The sequence below is a fragment of the Tenrec ecaudatus genome, chromosome 12 (assembly GCF_050624435.1).
Source record: "Tenrec ecaudatus isolate mTenEca1 chromosome 12, mTenEca1.hap1, whole genome shotgun sequence".
Taxonomy (NCBI): Eukaryota; Metazoa; Chordata; class Mammalia; order Afrosoricida; family Tenrecidae; genus Tenrec; species Tenrec ecaudatus.
In genome coordinates, this window is record NC_134541.1 from 103,714,008 (window position 1) to 103,732,251 (window position 18,244).

At 59.6% G+C, this 18,244-nt stretch overlaps 1 protein-coding gene across 1 annotated transcript; it reads right to left on the reverse strand.

The window, feature by feature from the left end:
- Positions 1 to 2,125: 2,125 nt before the first annotated feature.
- On the reverse strand, positions 2,126 to 17,724 carry METTL22 (methyltransferase 22, Kin17 lysine). Its single transcript, XM_075564308.1, has 11 exons — positions 17,595 to 17,724; positions 15,595 to 15,761; positions 13,818 to 14,123; positions 11,168 to 11,208; positions 10,935 to 11,079; positions 8,184 to 8,252; positions 7,479 to 7,532; positions 6,355 to 6,435; positions 6,069 to 6,171; positions 4,446 to 4,620; positions 2,126 to 3,993 (listed from the first exon to the last, which is right to left on the reverse strand). The coding sequence occupies exons 2-11, from the start codon at positions 15,725 to 15,727 to the stop codon at positions 3,958 to 3,960; spliced, it is 1,143 nt and encodes a 380-aa protein (XP_075420423.1). The 5' UTR covers positions 15,728 to 15,761; positions 17,595 to 17,724; the 3' UTR covers positions 2,126 to 3,957.
- Between the last annotated feature and the right edge of the window lie 520 nt (positions 17,725 to 18,244).

Below are 18,244 nucleotides of genomic sequence, written 5' to 3' on the forward strand. Positions count from 1 at the left end.
GGGCACAGCTCTGGCGACCTCCAGAGCTGAGCCCACTGCGCCATATGAAGTGGAACCCTTGTCTGGGCCTGAGCCGGGTTCCTCTGCTCCCTGGGCACACCCCCACGTGACCCTGAGGAGGAAGGCAGCATTGGGCTATGGCCCCGCCCTCTCAAACCCGTCAGTCCATCCAAGGACGATGACATGGCATGGTCACACAGTTCCTGGCTCCCTTCAGGCCAGCACCACCCACCCGACGCGGGTAGGGGGAGTGGAGAGAACCCTGGCCACAGCCCTGGGCTTAGTGTAGGCGCCAGCTCGCTGCTCCCGAGCCTGTGACTGCAGGCAGCTCTCGGAGCCTCGTCTTACCCATCTCCATCACGGGTACAGGTTGTCTTGCAGATCCATGGTGAGAGCTGAACAATTAGGTGTGGGGAGAGCTGGGTGCTGGGGGCCATGGCCACGAATGTGGCACAGCAGGTGCCTTGTAGTGCCAAGGGTCCCTCTCTGAGAACCCCACTTTGGAGCGGGGTCCTGGCATCCTTGCTGGCTCATCAGTGGTGGACTTCTGAGCCTGGGGCGCCACCTGGTGGTCAGAGCCCGCCAAGGACCCAGCTTTCTCCCCCTTCCCCGTCTTTCCTCCCCACTGACCCCACCCCTCTGGCCTGCCCCTAAGAAACCCCATGCCAACTCATAGCAGCCCTGAGGGCAGAGCAGCACTGAACTGCCACTGACTGGAGCTTCCTGAGGCTGTGTTGCATTTCTCCCTCGGAGCGGCTGGTGCCTTCGAACTGCCGAGAGTCCAGTGACTCCCGTCAAGAGTTAGTCTCAGAAACTGCAGTTCAAAACCACCAATCGCTCCGAGGGAGAAGGAAGAGGCTTTCTGCTCCGTTGGAGTTCCGACCTCGGATACCCACGGGGGTTTTTGCACTGTCCTGCGGGGGTCGCTGAGCCCGCATCGACTTGATGGCCGTGGGTCTGGCTCGGTCTGGTCCCTGCTGCGTCAGCCTCAGCCCCCATTCCCTCTCCTCAATCAAGGAGCATGTCCGACTTCCAAGTTCAGGCTGCCACCCACATTGTGCTCTGCCCACGTGGCCCCAGGGAAGGAGCAAGGCAGGTGTGTCGCCTGGTTGGTTGACCAAAGGACAGAGGACATGGGGTTATTCCCATAGGAGAGGGAAAGAGAGGGCTTGGGGGAAGGCACATCGACAACTGTCTCTTATCACAGGTATCGAGTCTTCTTCTCCAGGCCTTGCCTTGCCGTGCCCCCCCTCCCTTGACCTGCTGCCCTGGGCTCGGGGGCTACCCAGCCTTAGGTGGCACAGGCCAACAAGGCAGGATGATGTAGCCAGGACTCAGCAGCAGCAGCAGCTCTGGCTCTGCCTCTTCACAGCACACTCCTAGACCTGGGCCCGGCTACAAGGGGTCATGGTTACGTGTTGGGCTGCTAACTGCAGGGTCCCCAGTTCTAAGGCACCAGCCGTTCTATGTGAGAAAGACAGGGCTTTCTACTCCGGCAGTGACAGTCTCAGAGACCCCCAGGGGCAGTTCCACCCCGTCTACAGAGTCACTGCGAGTTGGCATTCTTGATGGCAAGGGAGCGTCTAAGGGAAGAGTAGACGTAAATCAATCAGTGGAAGGCGCACGAGGCAGGGGTGCCGACAGCTCACCAAGCTGGATGTGACGTCGGAGTCGTTCACCCTGATAGCGACGTTTGGAGTCAAATAATGCTTTGCTTGCGGTGGGCGCAGAGCTGTCCGGTGCACTGCATGATGTTCAGGGGTGTCCCCGGCCCCTACCCAGTGGATGAAAGCAGGACCCTTCCCACCAGAGTGATAACCCCAACTATGTTCAGCCACTGGCCCAGGGTTCCTGGAGGATGGGGGGGAACTGTCTTCAGGGCAGGGCCACAACTGGACCAGCAGGTAACACCATGGCAAATGGAGAAAAGGATTTTGTCAATGCTCAGGGCAGCAGCAGTCAGGAGATGAAAAGACATACTGTTTTAGGCAAATCTGCTGCACAAGACCGCTTTAAAGTGTTGAAAAGCAAGGAGGCTACTTTGAGGATTAAGGTGCACCTGACCCAAGCCCGGGCGCTTTCACTGGTCTCATATGCACGTCAAAGTTGGACACGGAAAAAGGAAGACAGAGGCAGAGTGGATATATTTGAATTGCGGTGCTGGCCGGGAGGAGGGATACTGAAAGGTCCATGAGCTGCCAAGAGAACAAACAAATCTGTCTTGGAAGAAGTACAGTCAAGATCGGCAAGACTTCACCTCAAGTGCTTTGGACGTATTGTAAGGACATGGGGGCGGGGGGTGCTGCATGCAGAGGAAGGCCCTCAATGAGCTGGACAGACACGGCGGCTGCAACCAGGGGCCCACACGTAACCACCATGAGGATGGCGCAGGCCCGGGCAGTTTTGTTCTGTTGTGTACCGGGGTACTGGGTCGGAACCACCTGGATGGCACCTCGCAATAACACGACCTTTGCACTTGGTTACTGACGTCACAATCACACGCAGAGGTGCCGTGGAGGAGAGGCCCGGCGGTCTGCTTGTTCAAGATGACAGTCCAGAGGAGCCCGTCACACTCACTCGGGGTTGCCCTGGGCTGGAATCAGCACAAGGTCAATGGTTTGGTTGGTGATAGGGATGTCTTAAGACACAGGAAGTGCCTGGCTTCATGGGGGTCCTCTCCTAGAACCTGTCTTCTTCACTCTAAAATGGGTGTAACCAGACCGAGCCTCTGAGAGCTGGTGGGGGCATAAAAGGAGTTCAGGTGGCAAATGCATGGCCCCTGGTATCAAGACCAGCGAAAGCCTGAAGGGCCATGGGCCTGGACGCCTGGGGGCGCTGGGGAGACAGAGAAGGGCACCGAGGCCCGGGAGGCGGATAGGTCTGTGTGACGGGCAGTGAATGGGCTGAAGGGTGAGGAACCAAACTGGAGAGGGGGAGGGAAGGGCTTAGCAACAGGGAGGGCTGGGCTGGAGCTGGACCAGGTACACAGAGGAAACGGCAACACAGTGACAATGGGATGGGCAGATGGACGGCCACAGGCCCAGAGACGGGCAGGCGAGGGGACAGCTGAAGGACAGAAAAGCCCTCAAGGGGAGCCCAGGGTGCCTGGCAGTCCACGGACCCTGAGGGGTGGCCTTCCCATTGCTGGAGTGCCCTGGTTCTGCTCATGAATGGTTCAGGCCAAAGCCAAGGCCGTGGGTCAGTGAGCCTGGGCCACTGTGGCCAACGCATCAGTGGGAACCCTGGAAGGATGAGGTCACAGCCCGGCCCTGGGTCCCAACTTCAGTGTGAGTGCAGTCCTGCTGGGATGTGTCCTGTGCAAGGGGGCAGCTCTTGACTCATCGCCGTCTGATCTGGGGGCCGTGCTGCAGGCTGCAGCTTTGGGAATGAAGAGTGGACCTTGGCCAGGCCTCACCAAGGCGTCCCCTCAGCGCTGGGCCAGCGGCGCCTCCCGGGGGACAGTGAGGGCACAGCTGCACCTTGGAAACATGCTCAGGGGACGAGGCCAGGGGCAGGGGCCACGCGATGCCTGGTCCCCAGAGGAAGCATCTAGCAGACGCTGCTTGTAGATGGAGCAGCCTGTGGGGGCGGTTCCCAGGGTGGGGGCAGGGGTACCCTGGGGAACAGAGGGTGCCGGCAGGTGGGCGGGTGCGTGCACGACAAGGCACATGCTTCCTCATATATGTATTTGGGCCAGACAGAGACTTTAAAACATGAAATAAAGACAAATCTATAAGTGACCCAAATGAGACTCCCAAACAAACAAACAAACAAACAAACAAACAAACAAAGTTCCGTGACCGAGCCACGGGCAGCTGGGACTCTCGTCCTGGGTGGTCCGTGGTTCCAAGGGCCCTGGGGCCACCAGGCGTGGGTTAATTATGGACTCTGGGCCGAGTTGCTGCGGTGAGCGCTAAGGCCCAGCCGGCTGATGTTGCAGCGGTGGACGACGCTCGCTCAGGGCACGGGCTTCGTGTGGACCCTCCAGAGCTCCTGTGCCATGGGAGAGGGAGGGGCTTTGAGTGGGAACCTGATGCCTGGGGAGGACCTGGATCGGTTTCCCAGGGGCTCGGGTCCCTACTGGAGTGCAGTGGGGGCTGGGTACCACACTGTAACGGGGAACCCCACAGGGACCGAGCGAGGTGGGTGCCCAGGCTGCCTCCATCTCCATTGGGAGAGCTCATAGGGAGACCCTCCATGAAACGGCCACAGGGCCTTTGCCAGGGTCAGTGTCACCTGCTCACTAACTCGGTGTCACTTGCCCTCCAGCACCACCAGCTCCCCTTCCTCTGGAGCCTGCACTGCCCCAGGGAACGAAGGTGTTGGAAGGATTGTAGAAAGGGGCCCCTTTGAGACAGACGCGGGGCTGTCCACCAGCCACCCACACAGGTCTCACTAACCCTGTCCCTGAGGACCCGGGGGCCACACGGGCTGCGCCGGCTTACCAGCTGCTGGATGCGCTCGTAGGGGAGGCACTGAGGGAAGGAGGCGTCCACAGGCTCTACGGTGAACCTCACACCACGGCCGCCAGGGGCCTGCTTCTCCAGCGCACGCAGGGAGCCGAGGAAGTGGTCGTAGGCTTCGCACGTCACGTCCAAGTGTCTCAGCGTGAAGTTCAGCCTGCAGAGCATGGGTGGCTTGCTCCCCTCACCACTCCCTTCCTGCTGGCTCAGGGGCCCTCCCCGGCAGGGCGGGGCACTGGGGGCTCTCTCCTGGGCCTGGAATGGGCCGGCACGCCCATTTCACAGAAGTGGACGCTGAGGTTCGGAAAGGTGTCCCAGGCTCAGAATTACACCAGACAGGATCCCCTGCCTCTGAGGAGCTACAGATGGAGGGAGGACTCAAGAGTGGCATTTCCAGGTGCCTCCGCTCCCACCGGCACCCACCCAGCAGGGAACCTGGTGCCCGGTAGCTGCCCAGGCAGCAGGTGGGGGGGGGGGCAGGTGCAGAGGGCATGGAGGCACAGAGGACAGAGTGCGGGTGACTTGACAACCATCTTTCTCTTGCCTGCATCCTCCAGCAGGTGGATCTGCAGCTACTGAACTGGGATGCCCACTTGCTGTCTGTTCTGTTTCTCAAAACTGTTTATCACAATAACTCCAAATGACAGAACCACCAGAAAGCCACTGCCCAGCATCAACTCATGGCCGCAGCCACATTCCCCACTTTTCCCCCTACCCCCCGCCAGGTTACTAAAAAGTGCCCCCCAGACAGCTCTGCCAACAGAGCAGCTCGCGTGAAGAGACAGACTTTAAGAAAATTATCACCCCCCAAACAAATGTAATGACCACGCTTTTGTATAAATCTCCAGTCAGGCTCCAACTGCTGCTGACGGTGCCTATACTTTTCCTCTGTGGCTTACGGACGCGAGGCCCAGACTTTACTCAGGTGACAGATGCCTTGACAGAGGGCCTCACTCCACGTGGCCAGTATAAACAACCTGGCAATGAACATGCAAGGAGGTGCAGCTTTGTCCACGCCGGGATGGTTTCTGCAGAGTGAACTTCCAGATGGTGAGATTCGGGGTCAGGAAGGATGCTCAGTTGTATAGTTTATGCTACCTGTTCCCAACTGCCTCTCCCACAGGTGAGAACAACTGAGTCGTGGGAGAAAAATGTGTGTCAAGTGTCCAGCACTCTGGCTATCACCAGGCGGGTGTTTGATCAGAGGAAGTCGGACACGTTAGGAAACATCCTAGAGAGGGTGTTGCGTCCCTGTCTGGACAGAGCAGGAGGCCGAGGGGTCGAGGAGAGAAAGTTCAGAAAGAGAAGAGGCACAGTGTGTGGTAGTCAAAGTGGTTGCTTCATCAGCATTTGATTTCTAGTCTCCTCCCATGCTGGCTACAGCTTGGACCAGCTCCCTGACGTCTCAGCCTGCCTCCCTTCATCCGGGAAATGGGGGTAGGGGGCCTGCTCACGGGTTAGTGTGCACAGCTGGTGGGGCAGGACCAGGCACCAGCAGGCCTTGAAGGACTGTGGGTAACCGCGGTGACCCTGGTGGGGGAGCGGGAGGATGGGGCAGCCTGGCTGATGTGCTGCCCGGTGAGGCCCTGGCAGAGCAGAGCTTACCTCTTCTCCACGGCCAGGATGACGGTGCAGGGGTTCTTGAGTCTGCGAGCGAGCTGGGAGAGGGTTCTGAAGAGCGCATCCGTTAGGTCGTCGTCGTAAAACACTGCAGAGAGCAGAGGCATCAGTCAGCCGTGGTTTTTCCCCAGGGCCCGGGGAATCCCTGATGTCACAGAACAGTGACAGCCCTCAGACGGAAAACCGCAGGGAGAGGGGATGACGTGTTCTGGAAAGATGCTCCGGGATCTATGGGCATTAACAACACTTGCTGTGGCCAGGGGTGTGTCACCTTCCGCCGCAAGCAGCACAGTGGTGTGGCTGTACAGGTGGGAGATCTCCTCTTCCGACCAGCTGAAGGGGACCTCAGGGTCTACGGGGACAGAGAGAGGGCGGTTTGTGGCCACCGCTGTCTCTGCAGCCATGACTCCCACCGAGATAGGCTGAGAGCAGCTTCCAGAAGTGGGAGGGCGGCAGCTTGAGGCAGGGGGCCCCCCTAGACCGTCCTGGGCCCCCAGGGCTCCAGCATCAGGTGCCCCAACAGCAGCAGGTCTGACTGAGCAGTGTGTGTGTGAGGGTGCGGGGTGGAGGTGGTTCCAGATGTGCAGACGGGCAGGCACCATGACTCCCAGCACTTGGCCCCGGTGACTGGAGGTGGGTGACTGAGAAAACCGCTCTCTCTCATGTGCCGGTGCCACACTGACAAACCCTCAACCCACGCCTGCTGCTTCTGCGGGCGGGGTCAGTGCCGACTCAGGGACCCGAGAGGACAGTGGAGACCTGGCTTCGGGAGTGTCCCAGCTGAGTAGATTTGAACTGCTTTCGCAGCTGCACCCCAGGGCACCATGGAGGGGACGGATCATCCGTTCTCCTCCTCAGGGTTGCTCAATTGACATGGCTACTGCTGGCTGGTCCCCTTCTGATGTACGTACACAGTACAAGATCCGGCCCCCAACATGCACAACGCTTAGGGGAGCAGTGTGGACCTACACATCTATTTATGTGTATTTATGTATGCACAGGCAAAGTACTTGGTAAGCAACAGGTACTCAGCAAGTAATGACGGGCAAGGAGAAAGCAAGAAGGAGTTGACGGGACCTTGTGGGACATCTAGAAACCCTGCCCTCCCAGCATGCCTTGAGCCCACCTGTCGGAGGAGAGAGGACCGACCACCAAACAGGAGGGTGCTTTTGGCCTGGGACCACTCTGTGGTGTGGAGATGGACCGATGTGGGCTGCCACCTGGTGCTGCCGTGCGCCTCTGGCCGGTTGCTAACACGGAGCCGAGTCTTCACCCATCACTGCCCCAGTCGGAGCCTGGCAGCAGCGGCAGCAAGTGCTCCTGAGGAGCCTGGGAAAGTGGGCGTGGCCCCGGCGCAGCCAGACACAGTGCTGAGGGGTCCCAGGGAGCACTCACCTGTGCACAGGTCTTCTCTCAGCCAGTCCAGCTCTCTCACCTTGATTATCCCACCTGTGAGAAGAACAAGGGAGACTCACAACCCCACACTCCACACCAGACACCAAGATCATCCATCATTTCCCCCCACCCGTCCCTCCACCCACCCATCTATCCACCTTCTACCGACTCCCTCCCTCCCCCATTCATCTGCTCACCTTTCTCCCACCCTCCCGTTTGCCTCACCCCCACTCTCCGAGCATGTATCTGGTACTTTGTCAGGCACAGCCCCCAGGCAAGGGGCTACCCAGCTTTGAAGCCAGCCGGAGGATGGGCAGGCCACGTGGCTGGGGGATGTCAACAAGGTGTGCCTGAAGTGGACGGGAGCGGAGGCCACCAGGCAGAGCCAGGAAGAAGCTGGGCCGGGAGCAGGCCCCTAGCTCTGCGCCCCTGCTGAGAGGCCAGCGAGGCTCGCTCTGTGAAAGTCACTTGGCGGTCCGGAGGACCGCCTGGAAGGTGAGCAGGAAGGTGCTGGGCTGAGCTGGGGGAGGTGGTGGGTGTGGGAAGGAGTTAAGGCCCCCGGCCTTGCCGCCTGTCACCTGATGCGTGTGGAGGCCACTTCTCCTCCATGTGGACGTCAGGGGAGCACTCCCCAGCCCCCGGGAGGCCCTAGCAAGGACCTGTCCCCCCCAAGGGCTGAGTGCAGAGCCCTCCTACCGGGCTCACCTCCAGCTGTCAGGTGGCTGTTGAGGGTGATGTTTCTCTGGCACATGGCCAGAAGGTCAGCACCGACATCTGCAAGGACAGAGGGTGGGTCAGAGGCGCTGGCTGGAGGTCAGCGGGTCTCCCCTTGCGTCTCTTGGGAGAGCGACCGGCATGAGCCCGAGGGGGTGGCAGGGCCATCAGCAGACCAGGGTCCTCTGGCCTCTGCTGTCCACAGAAAGCCACTCCCTTGAGAGTCCCTTGAGTTCCTCCTTGAAGAGAGGATGGTCAAAGGGTGGGGCCGTCCATCGTCTCAGGTTCAAGACCACCCTGCGGACTGCTGCTGTGCCCGCCATCCAGGGACCCCCTCACAGGCTCGGCCACCTTCACACAGCCCCACTCCTGGGAGGGAGTGTGGCAGCTGGGATTTCTGCCCGGGTCTCTGACTTGCTCAGGGACACTAGGGACCAGCAGCGGGTGTTTGGGGGCGAGGAGCCTGGACCCTGAGAGGCTCTGTGGAAGCCTGGCTTCTACAGCCCCCTCCCCTCTTCTTCCCCCCCAGATCTGGAACGGAGCTGCGGCCCAGCCCCCTTTCAAAGAGCAGACCCTGTGAGTGGAGGGGACAGAAATGAAATGAAATGACGGCCCACCCCACTACGTCCCCCACAGTGTCTGGCACAGGGTGGGAGTCCCTTTCCCGGGCTGCTGGGACACAGAGCATAAGGACAGGGAGGTTGAAGGCGGGGCCAGCTCAGCAGGCTTTGTCCTGTATGAGCATTTTCGTCAACAGCGCCGACGTGGGACTCTGGGGCACGTGCAGGTGGGAGCAGCAGCAGTCCTGCAGAGAGTGTCTGGGCTTCTGGAAGCTGGGCCTGGGCCCCCCTTGTCTCAGCTCCGGGGACAGTGGTTAAAGAACTCCGTAGGATGAAACTCTCTCCCACTGGGCGGGTTCTGCCCGACAGCCTTGGGTAGCAGATAAAGAAAAGGGTGTGCAATGACAGCCCAGACACGCTTAGGGGGCAGCTCTACTCTGTGACCCGCGGTCCCGTGAGTCACCAGGACGGCTCGACACCACCTAACAAGAACCACCGCCTGTGCGCAGCCGCGACACGCACAGGGGCAGGAAAGCTCGTCGGCGTATGCGACGTGCACAGCCTCTGGTGCTCGGAGCCCGCGCTGGGAGCAACAAGGGCAGCTGTGTCGGGGGGGGGGTCACCCCCATGCTGCTGACGGAAAGGGACGTGGGACCCACTGACGTGCCCAGGGAGAGGGAAATGGCGGGGAAAAAGAAGAGAAGAAATGCTACACAGATGTGTCTTGGAAGAAGTGCTACGGCCAGAGGGCTCCTCAGAGGCACGGATGGTGAGACTTCCATCTTTGGCCATGTGGTCAGGAGAGACCAGGCGCGGAGGAGGACCTCGTGCCGGGTAAAGTGAGGGGCGGCGGAAAAGAGGAAGGGCCCTCGACGAGACGGGCGGGCACCGGGGCTGCAGCAACGAGCGCAGGCCTGGGGACAATTGCGGGGGTGGCGCAGGACCGGGCAGTGTTTCGGTTTGCTGTGCCCACTTAAGTAGCCAACTCCAAAATCGTGTCATAAACAATTGCTGTGACACACGAACATGCGCAAGGTCAAACATGGCCCACACCGTCACAGCAGGCTAGCGCACCACAGGGAGTTCCTGGAAGAGGGATGGAAAGATGACGGGACTTTTTCTTGGACACACCCCCCTGCTTACCACATGTGTCGTGTGACTTCAGCTTGTTGGGGGTGTGGTGGTGGGGGGGAGTCTGTACACCAAAAAGGAAAACAAACCCCAAACACCCAAACTCCCTGCCATGGAGTGGACGCCGACTCACAGCAACCACAGAACTGCCCCTGTGGGTTTCTGCGACGGGGACTCCTTAAAAAAGAGGCCTTTCTCCTGCCCAGTGGCTGCTGGTTCAAAACTGCCGACCTTAGGGTGAGCAGCCAACTCCCAACCACTATGCCAACAGGACTCACCGCAAAAGGAAAACGAAACAGAATCAAGTTCGCAGTCAGCAACCCTGTAGGACAGGGTAGAACTGCCCCCGCGCGTCTCCGAGACCGTCACTCTTTACAGGAGTAGAAAGCCTCATCTTTCTCCCAAGGGGCGGCTGGTGGTTTCAAACTGCTGACCTTAGGGTGAGCAGCCCACTGTAGAACCATGATGCTATCAGGACTCCTATACCCAAAGGAACGAGTTCTATTAGTAAAAAGAGAACAGCTGACACGCAGACTCTGATTTGTGCCCTGGGCGGATTTCTCTGTGGCTGGATCTCCTGTGCCTGCCACCATGCCCAGCACACAGTAGGTGCTCCTAATCCTAACGAATGCATCCGGGGACTACAGAACGGAGTGGTTTCATTAGCTATTCTACAGACTTTCCACAACGAGCACACAATGGGTGTCACTGGGTGGGGTCAGGGTGTGAGACACCCCCACACCCAACTTTGAGGGCTTATTCCATTGCTATCTAGCTGATGCCGACTCCCGCCAGTCAGAGGGGTCTCCACAGCGCTTTCCCGGCTGAGTTTTTAGACATAGACTGCGAGACTACTGATCCGAGGGGCCTATGGGTGGACTTGAACCCCCAACCTTGGAGACCACAGCCGTTTGTACTATCCATGGGGAACTCTGCAGCCTCTGGGAGGGTGGACACTGTCTCCACTGACCTGGCGTCTTGGGTCATGCTGAGGAAAGGGCGCAGGGGTGAGAGTGTTCTCCAGGCTTGTGAGCCTGGCGCTTGGCCTCACCTGTGCAGTACACGGTCTGGGCCACGCTGGCTGAGACGATGCTGGTCAGCCCGGTGCCGGCCCCCAGCTCCAGCATGGTGCATCCCTGCAAGACGTCCCGCTGGAACAGGATGTAATCGGCCAGGAGCAGGGCGCCACGCCACACCTGCAGGGGACCAACAAGCAAGGGCGGGCTGCGTGAGGCCCCGGGGAGAAGCCATGTGGGCCCAGGACAGCAGAAGGGACTTACCTACCTGCTTGCCCACGTCTTCCAGGGGGGTGGCCATCGTGTGCTCTGGACCAAGAGAGAAATGCCCCCTGTGAAAACGGGGCGGACAGAAAGGGGCCAGGGACCGGTGGGCGGCAGGCAGGTCGACAGGCGTGTGGCAAGCAGTCTAAGGAGAGTGGGGTTTGGCCAGGACTCTCGGGCTGTTCCGTGCTCAGGACGATCAGTCCTGGTATCAGCCTGGCCAGGCGGCCATCCTCCTAATTAATCAACCCTTGTCTAGTTGCGGCTGAGAAGGGACAATGCGGATGGGCTTGACGTCTGTAGCCAGGAGGGATCTGTCCCTGCTTGTTCCAGTAGAGGGGCAGCGAAACAGAAAGACTCTCAAGGAGACGGACACAGGAGTGGCTGCAACAGTGGGCTCAGATGTGGCAATGGTCTGGACGGCGCAGGGCCGGGCCACGTTTCCTTCTGCTGTACCGAGGTTGCCGTGGGTGGGCACTGACTCGACGGCATTTGCCAGCAACAGTGAGCCCGGTGACAGAGAAGTGCCCGCTGGCTTTGCTGGCTGCCATTCATATAGCCCAACATGACACGTTCTAGCACCACCCTTCCCTTGGTGCTCTGTTCTGCGTGAGCTGGTCGAACCCCTGGCGCCCCACGAGCGAGGGGCTGACACCACGGCTGCATTCAGAAAAAGAGGACTGGGCAGCTATGAGCTCTGAGCAGGAGCTGCCAGCTGACAACTCCAGCTCTCAGGGCTCCAAGGACTCACTTGTTGTACATTGCCTGGCCTTTCTTCCGAGGTGCCGGTGAGCGGGCTCACGCTGTGGCCTGTTGGTGAGTGCCACCCAGTGACCGGTGGCCACCATGTAGTTGAGGACACCAGGCCTGAAGAAGTGAAGCTGGCTGCCCAGGGCCACAGAGCTGGTTGGAGGGTGCCATGGGCCTCCTGCTTGCTGCCATGTCCACTGCCTGCGTCCCCTGTCCCAGAGAAGGGAGAGTGGAGTTGCTTCCATAGCCTGGGCACAGGACCTTACAGGTGGGCACGGGACTTTGAAGGTGGGCAAGGGAGGACGTCTCCACAGCCTTCTAGGCCCTTGCAGTCGGCAGCCCTCCTGGGCCTGCCTGCCATTACCTTCCAGTATCTCCCTGGCAAGGGCCCTGGCCTGGTCTCTGGCTCCTGCGATGCTGAGGTCCTTGGCTGGGGGGTCTGGACCGCCTCAGGCACGTCATTTTCTCTGAGCAGTGTCTGGGCCTTGGTGGTACCCCACCTCCGTATTAAGGGTGGTCAGCTGCCTTTTGAGATGTCACACAGACCTGCCATGCCCACACTTGGCCATGTGTTAGGGGGGACTGAGGCACCTCAATTCTCAGAACTGCCCAGCCCTCCTTGCTGAATGCAGACACTCTATCAGTCCCTTGCTTGTGGGGTTGCCAGGGGGCTTGGCCAGCCCAAGCAGAACAGAACGGCAGAGTCAGGGTGGGGTCCTGCGGTCAATCACTGAGCCCAGGGAAGAGAAAGGGTCTGTTTAGGGCCATATAGGAAAAATTCGCCACTGTGGTTTCTAATGGCAACAGACTTCAAAACCATGACCTTGAGGTCAAAACTCTGAAAGGTGAGGCGAGGTGGGGACCGGAGGCAGGAGCACAGGGAGGAGCGGGGTGCGCCACGCTGCACTGTAGGAGTGACGGTGAGATGAGGCAGCAGGCCTGCGGTGCAGTGCTGCCCAGAGGGGAGGAGGGACCTGCTGGCTAAACCCTTCCTCTGGCCACACCCTGAGCCGGGAAGCTCTTTTAAACCGAGTCACACGGGAATCTGATGAAAAACTTACTCCAGACGTGTGTGGCCTTTGCTGCCAGAGACTGAAGACAAAATGCCGGGGGCTGGGCAAGAACGGCCACCTACTATGCGCCAAAGGAGCCCTGGTGGGACAGTGGGTTAAGCATTGGGCTGCTAACCAATAGGTCAGGGGTTGGAACCACCGGTTGCTCTGTGGAGTAGGGCATGTCCATCTGCTCCCGTCAAGATGGAAGCCCCTTGGGGCAGTCCCACTCTGCCCCGCAGGGTCGCTCGGAGTCAGGACTTGGAGACATTGGAGGTGGTGCTGCTACGCACCGGGCACTGCGGGGAGAGAGGGCTGGGCACCTCTCAGCTACAGGCTGCTGCACCATTTACTCAGACGGGGAAACGGAGCCCAGCCCCCTGCCCCTGGCTGCCAGTCCCACCTTCTGCCAGCTCTCCCTGAGACTCTGAACCCCTGCCATGCTGTGGGCAGATCAGAACTCAGACACAGGAGGACAAGGGTCCCGGAGAGTGGGGGGGGGGGTGTGATGGCCACAGTGGGCCTGCCGGCAGTTAGGGATAACAGCAAGGGCAGAGACCGGATCATGTACTCCCCGAGGCAGGGGGGTGGGGAGGGAGGGAGGGAGGGAGGGAGGGAGGGAGAGAGAGAGAGAGAGAGAGAGAGAGAGAGAGAGAGAGAGAGAGAGAGAGAGAGAGAGAGAGAGAAGAGAGAGAGAGAGCGCACGCGAGTGAGCGCATGAGCGCACAGCGGGAGGAATGGGAGAAGGCCTTTCACCCAGAGGGCACTGGGGAGTCAGGGGGAAGCTTGAGCAGGGGAGTGGCCCTCTCAGCTGGCCCGGCCTGCCGTGGGACCCCAGTGTGGGCCTGTTACCTATTCTGATGACAGCACCGAGGCTGCCCTCGCCCGCCTCCTCTCCTGGGGCCTCGTCCTCTTCCAGGCACAGAATCATGGGGTGCACCTTGTCCCTCGAAGGCCCCGCTGGGTCAGGGTCAGAGTCAGGGGTGACTTGGGGTCTCCTCACCACGTCCAAGTCCCCATCCTCGTCCAGCTGGGCTCCTGTCCCCTCCTGGCTGGGGTCACTCCCCGGGGAGCTGGTCTCAGGGTGGGCACTGCTGTGGTCTCCACCCTTGGGCCCTGCGTCCTGACCCCACAGAAGCCGGAAATGCGACAGGAACACTGAAAAGCAAGGTAAGACCAGGGGGGCGGGGTGTCACCACTTTTCTTTCCCACTTAGTGAGAAAACCCCACTTTCTTGGCAAAGTCGGGAGAGGGGGGAAGGCCCACTTCCTTTGGCTGTGATGCTGCGCCACCAGCAGAGCCATGGCGACACTACAGGCACATGGCCCGTGTTGCCTCACTGGCTCCTCCCACTTGTTCTGAGTGTGGCTGTCTGCTCCCCTTCACAGACAGGATACTGAGGCCCACAGATGTGCAGGGAGCAGGCTTAGGGTGTGGCTGAGGCAGGTGGGACTCAGACCTGTCACCTGACTGCTGCTGGGGATCAGGCTGAGGCGCTGAAGTGCCCTCTCTGCTTGGCGGCCAGAAAGTCAGAGGGTCGTTTCTCTGAGAATGTCCGACTCAGGTGAGCCCCGAGCTGCATGGAGCCTGGTCCTTCAGTTGCAGAAAGAGGGAACTAGTAGCTCCCCGCCAGGCTCTTCCACCTCACTGTCACTGAGCCCAGTTAAGGGTGACAAGCAGAACTTCCCCAGGGCTCCCAGACTGCCCTTTCTTCCACAGTGAAGTAGGTGGGTGTGAACCCCAATCTTGCAGTTAGCAGCCCAGTGCTTAAGTACTGAGCCACCAGGGTGCCTTCATCCTGAGCTTGGCTGGAAGAGGGAAATCAAAGCACCTGGTGGTGCTGTCGGGATGGTTCAAACCCACCAGCTGCTTCCCGGAAGAAAGAGGAGGCTGTCTGTTCCCATGAAGACGACAGTATTGGAAGCCCGATAGAGGGTCCGTATGAGCTGGAATGGACTCCACGAAGGTGGGCTTGGTTGGCTTTAACACCCAGTGGGCCCCAGAGCCCTGGCTGGAACTCCCTACTTCCCTTCCCCCTTTTTTCCTCCACACCCCTTACATACGGCGGAGCTGGGGCCCTCTCCTCTCAGGGAAATGTGTCACCACCAGGCAGACGGGGCCCAGCTCCAGCTCTGGGGCCTTCACACAGGCGGTTTTCCCCTGCCTGGGGTGGCTGTCCTTTCCTTCCTCCTGGACACACTCTACTGGGCTGCTCCTCTAGGTCCCCCCCCACCCTCGCCCCACTGCCTCAGACTCCTCCCACCACACTCGCAGTCTTTCCTCCTGCACAGCCCACTCCCCATGCCAGGGAATCTTGTGAAAAATGCCAACGAGACCCTGAGGTTCCCTGGGGCTCCTGACCCTCCAGTGCCTTCTAGGGGCTCTCAGGAGAAAACTCAGGCTCCTCCCACTGGCCCAAAAGGCCCCTGTGTCTCACATTGTGGCTGCAGTGGGGAGCGAAGAGCAATGGCCTTCCCAGGCTGGAGTCCTGGGCCCAGCACCAGCAGATGTTCGGGAGGCAGCAGACGGAGAAAGAGGTGTGAGGATATTGTTCAAAGGCCCGGCCCCGGTTCCCACACAGGAGAAACAGGCCCAGTGTGGGCTGGGCCCTGTCCGAACTGGCCCTTACCTGGCTGGCCCTTGCCATTCAGCCGCACCATGAGGTGCCTCTGGTTTGGGGTGTAGAGGTGAACATCGGACAGCACGGTGTCGCTTCTGAAGGTGGCCTCGTCCATCCCTGGGGTGGGAGCCGGCTGGCCCATGGCCCAGCCTCCACGTTAATCCTAGCAGGAGCTCCTGTTTAGGGGGAGAGAACATTCCTCAGGGCAGCAGGTCGTGGGAGAGCAGAGTGGAAACCAAATCTTCTGGGCTACGCACTAAACTGCTAACCAAAAGGTCAGTGGTTCAAACCCACTGGCTTCACTTCGGAAGGAAGAGGAGGCTTTGTGCTCCTACAAATACTTAAAAAGTCTTGGAAACCCAAGGGGCTAGGTCTATCCTGTCCTACAGAGTCAGAATCAACTCAAGGGCAGTGAGTTTTTTTAGCCACTGAATTGAATCTGAACCCTTTGGGCCCAGTAGAACTGCTCTCTGGAATTTCCAACTCAGTACGTCTGTCCAGCCTCATCTTCTTCCTGGTGGGTTTAACTGTTGACTTGTGGTCAGCAGTCCAAGGTTGAACCCACAGCACTGCTAGGACGCCTCCCCACTCCCCCTAAAAACCTCACTAGCAGCTGTCGCGTCAGATGAGAACTCTGCCCCCTTGGATTTCTAATGGTTCTGATCTTCTAGAAACATTGTCAGGCTGTTCTCCCTGGGTACCTCTGGGGGGATTCGAACTACCAGCGGAGTGCTTAACCGCTGGAGCCCCCCAGGGACTCCTAGCAGTAAATGGCATGGCATCGCCGCCGGAGCACTGACCTCTATTTCAACCAACCCTTCGGCAGAGAGGGTCTCAGGCCTGAGACCCCAGCTCAAAGGGCATTTTACTCGGTCTGCACTGCATCGTCGTCATGGTTACCGTCTGTTTACTGGGAGGGATCTGGTTTTCCATTTATACTGATGAAATCCTGTCTTTGTGCCTTCCTGTTTTTTTCCCTGAGGTTTGAACAGAAAGTGAGTTTATTGAAGCAAGGCACTTTGGGGGGAAAAAAGGCCAAAGGGCCTTTGGCTAGTTTAAAAGCTTCCTCACTCTTTTTTTTTGTGTGCCAGCTTTGTAAACTGAGTATTTGATTATGAAAATCACAAAATAAGAAAGTGCATACAACTATTTTGAAATAACCAAAAACACCCCTCGCAAAAAAAACCAACAACCCAAATAACCCGAAAAACAAATTCACTGTCTGCCACTGAGGTAATTCTGACACATATCGACCCCAGGGTGGAACTGGTCCCGTGGTTTCCCAGACTTAACTGGATGGGAGTAAAGAAAAGCCTCATCTTTCTCCCATGGAGCGGTTGGTGGGCAGTCCAACACAAACCCACTACCCCACCAGCCTCCTAATAACAACCGAGATGGGTTTATTTAGGTCTAAAGCAAGCCAGGGCAGATGGGAAAAGGCCAGGGTCAGTTTCTATACTTAGATCAGCTGACTCAGAGGCTCCCACTGGGGCGCCTGGCCCTGCAAAGACTGGTGCCTCGTGGCACTCTCCACAGGTGTCCTCTGCTCCCCCGCGGTGGACGGGTCAGCTTGGGAAACTGGTTACCTCTGCTCTCCTCTGGCTCCCCGGTTAGGGCTCCTTCATCAAGCAGTTTATTGGGATCAGGGATCAGGGGATGGAATACTCCCTCCTTCCCTCCCCACCGCCCTGTCCCACACCAAGAACTGGGCGCCACTCTTTACCACCGGGTAAGGGAGGACAGCGCGCGAAGCTGGGGGAACCGAGGCCCCGGGGGCCGGGGCAAGGAACCCTCGGGCACCGCCTTCCCTTTCGAATCAGGAACTGAAGGGGACGTAGGACCCCAGGCAGACCCTCCGCTCAGGTCACGACTCCGGCTCCCCTAAGACACTTGCTCAGAGGGGAAACTGAGGCAGCGAGTGTGGACAGGGCTCAGGAGCCCGAGCCAGCACAAGCGCCAGGCGCTGGCTCGCTCTGCCCCGTGCCTCCGGCCCTCCGTGGGGGGCTTACCCGTAACGGGGCTCAGCCGGGACTCCCACTCGACCCTCTCCCGGTGGAACTCAGGGCGCCGCCATAGCAGGCAGCACCCGCAGGCGCGGCCCCACCTCTCCGTGCGCGCTTCGCCCCGCGGCCCCGCCCCCTTAGGGACGCGCATGCGTGCTCGGGCTCCTGGCGGGCAAGCGCGCAAGCGCAGTGAGGATGCCTGCGGGGCGCGGGAGCCGCCGGAGGAGGCGCTGCTTCCACCCGGGTTCCCGGAACGCGCGTGGCGGCGACTCTGCGCGGCGGGGCCAGCCCGGCAGGGGGACGCGCACCACGTGGTGAGGTCGGGATTCGAACCCGGGAAGGAGAGCTCCAGAACTTGGGCTGCAGGCCAGTGAGCTAGGTGGTGGATTTTTATTAGTACCGCCTTCCCGGCTCTCCATCATTAACAATTGTTGCGGAGTCCGCTCTAGGTCCTGGCTGTGTGCGCAGCGGAACAGAAAATTGCCCCATCCTCCGTCGTCTTCACCACCGGTGGTAGGTTTGCGTCTGTCACCATCATCATCGTCACCACTGCAATCGAGTGAGGCCGACTGCTACTGTTGCCATCCAGGGCTTACATCTGTATGGGAGCAAGACAGACTCATCTCTCTCTTTCGGAGCCACCTGCAACCTCGTGG

Bases quoted from the DNA above. Each gene is read 5' to 3' on its own strand.
- METTL22 (XM_075564308.1), bottom strand. From the start codon at position 15,727: ATGGGCCAGCCGGCTCCCACCCCAGGGATGGACGAGGCCACCTTCAGA. The intron at 14,124-15,594 runs GTAAGGGCCAGT...CTTGCTTTTCAG, and splicing joins GAATGGCAAGGGCCAGCCAG to TGTTCCTGTCGCATTTCCGG. The intron at 8,253-10,934 runs GTGAGGCCAAGC...CTGTCCTTGCAG, and splicing joins CCAGACCGTGTACTGCACAG to ATGTCGGTGCTGACCTTCTG.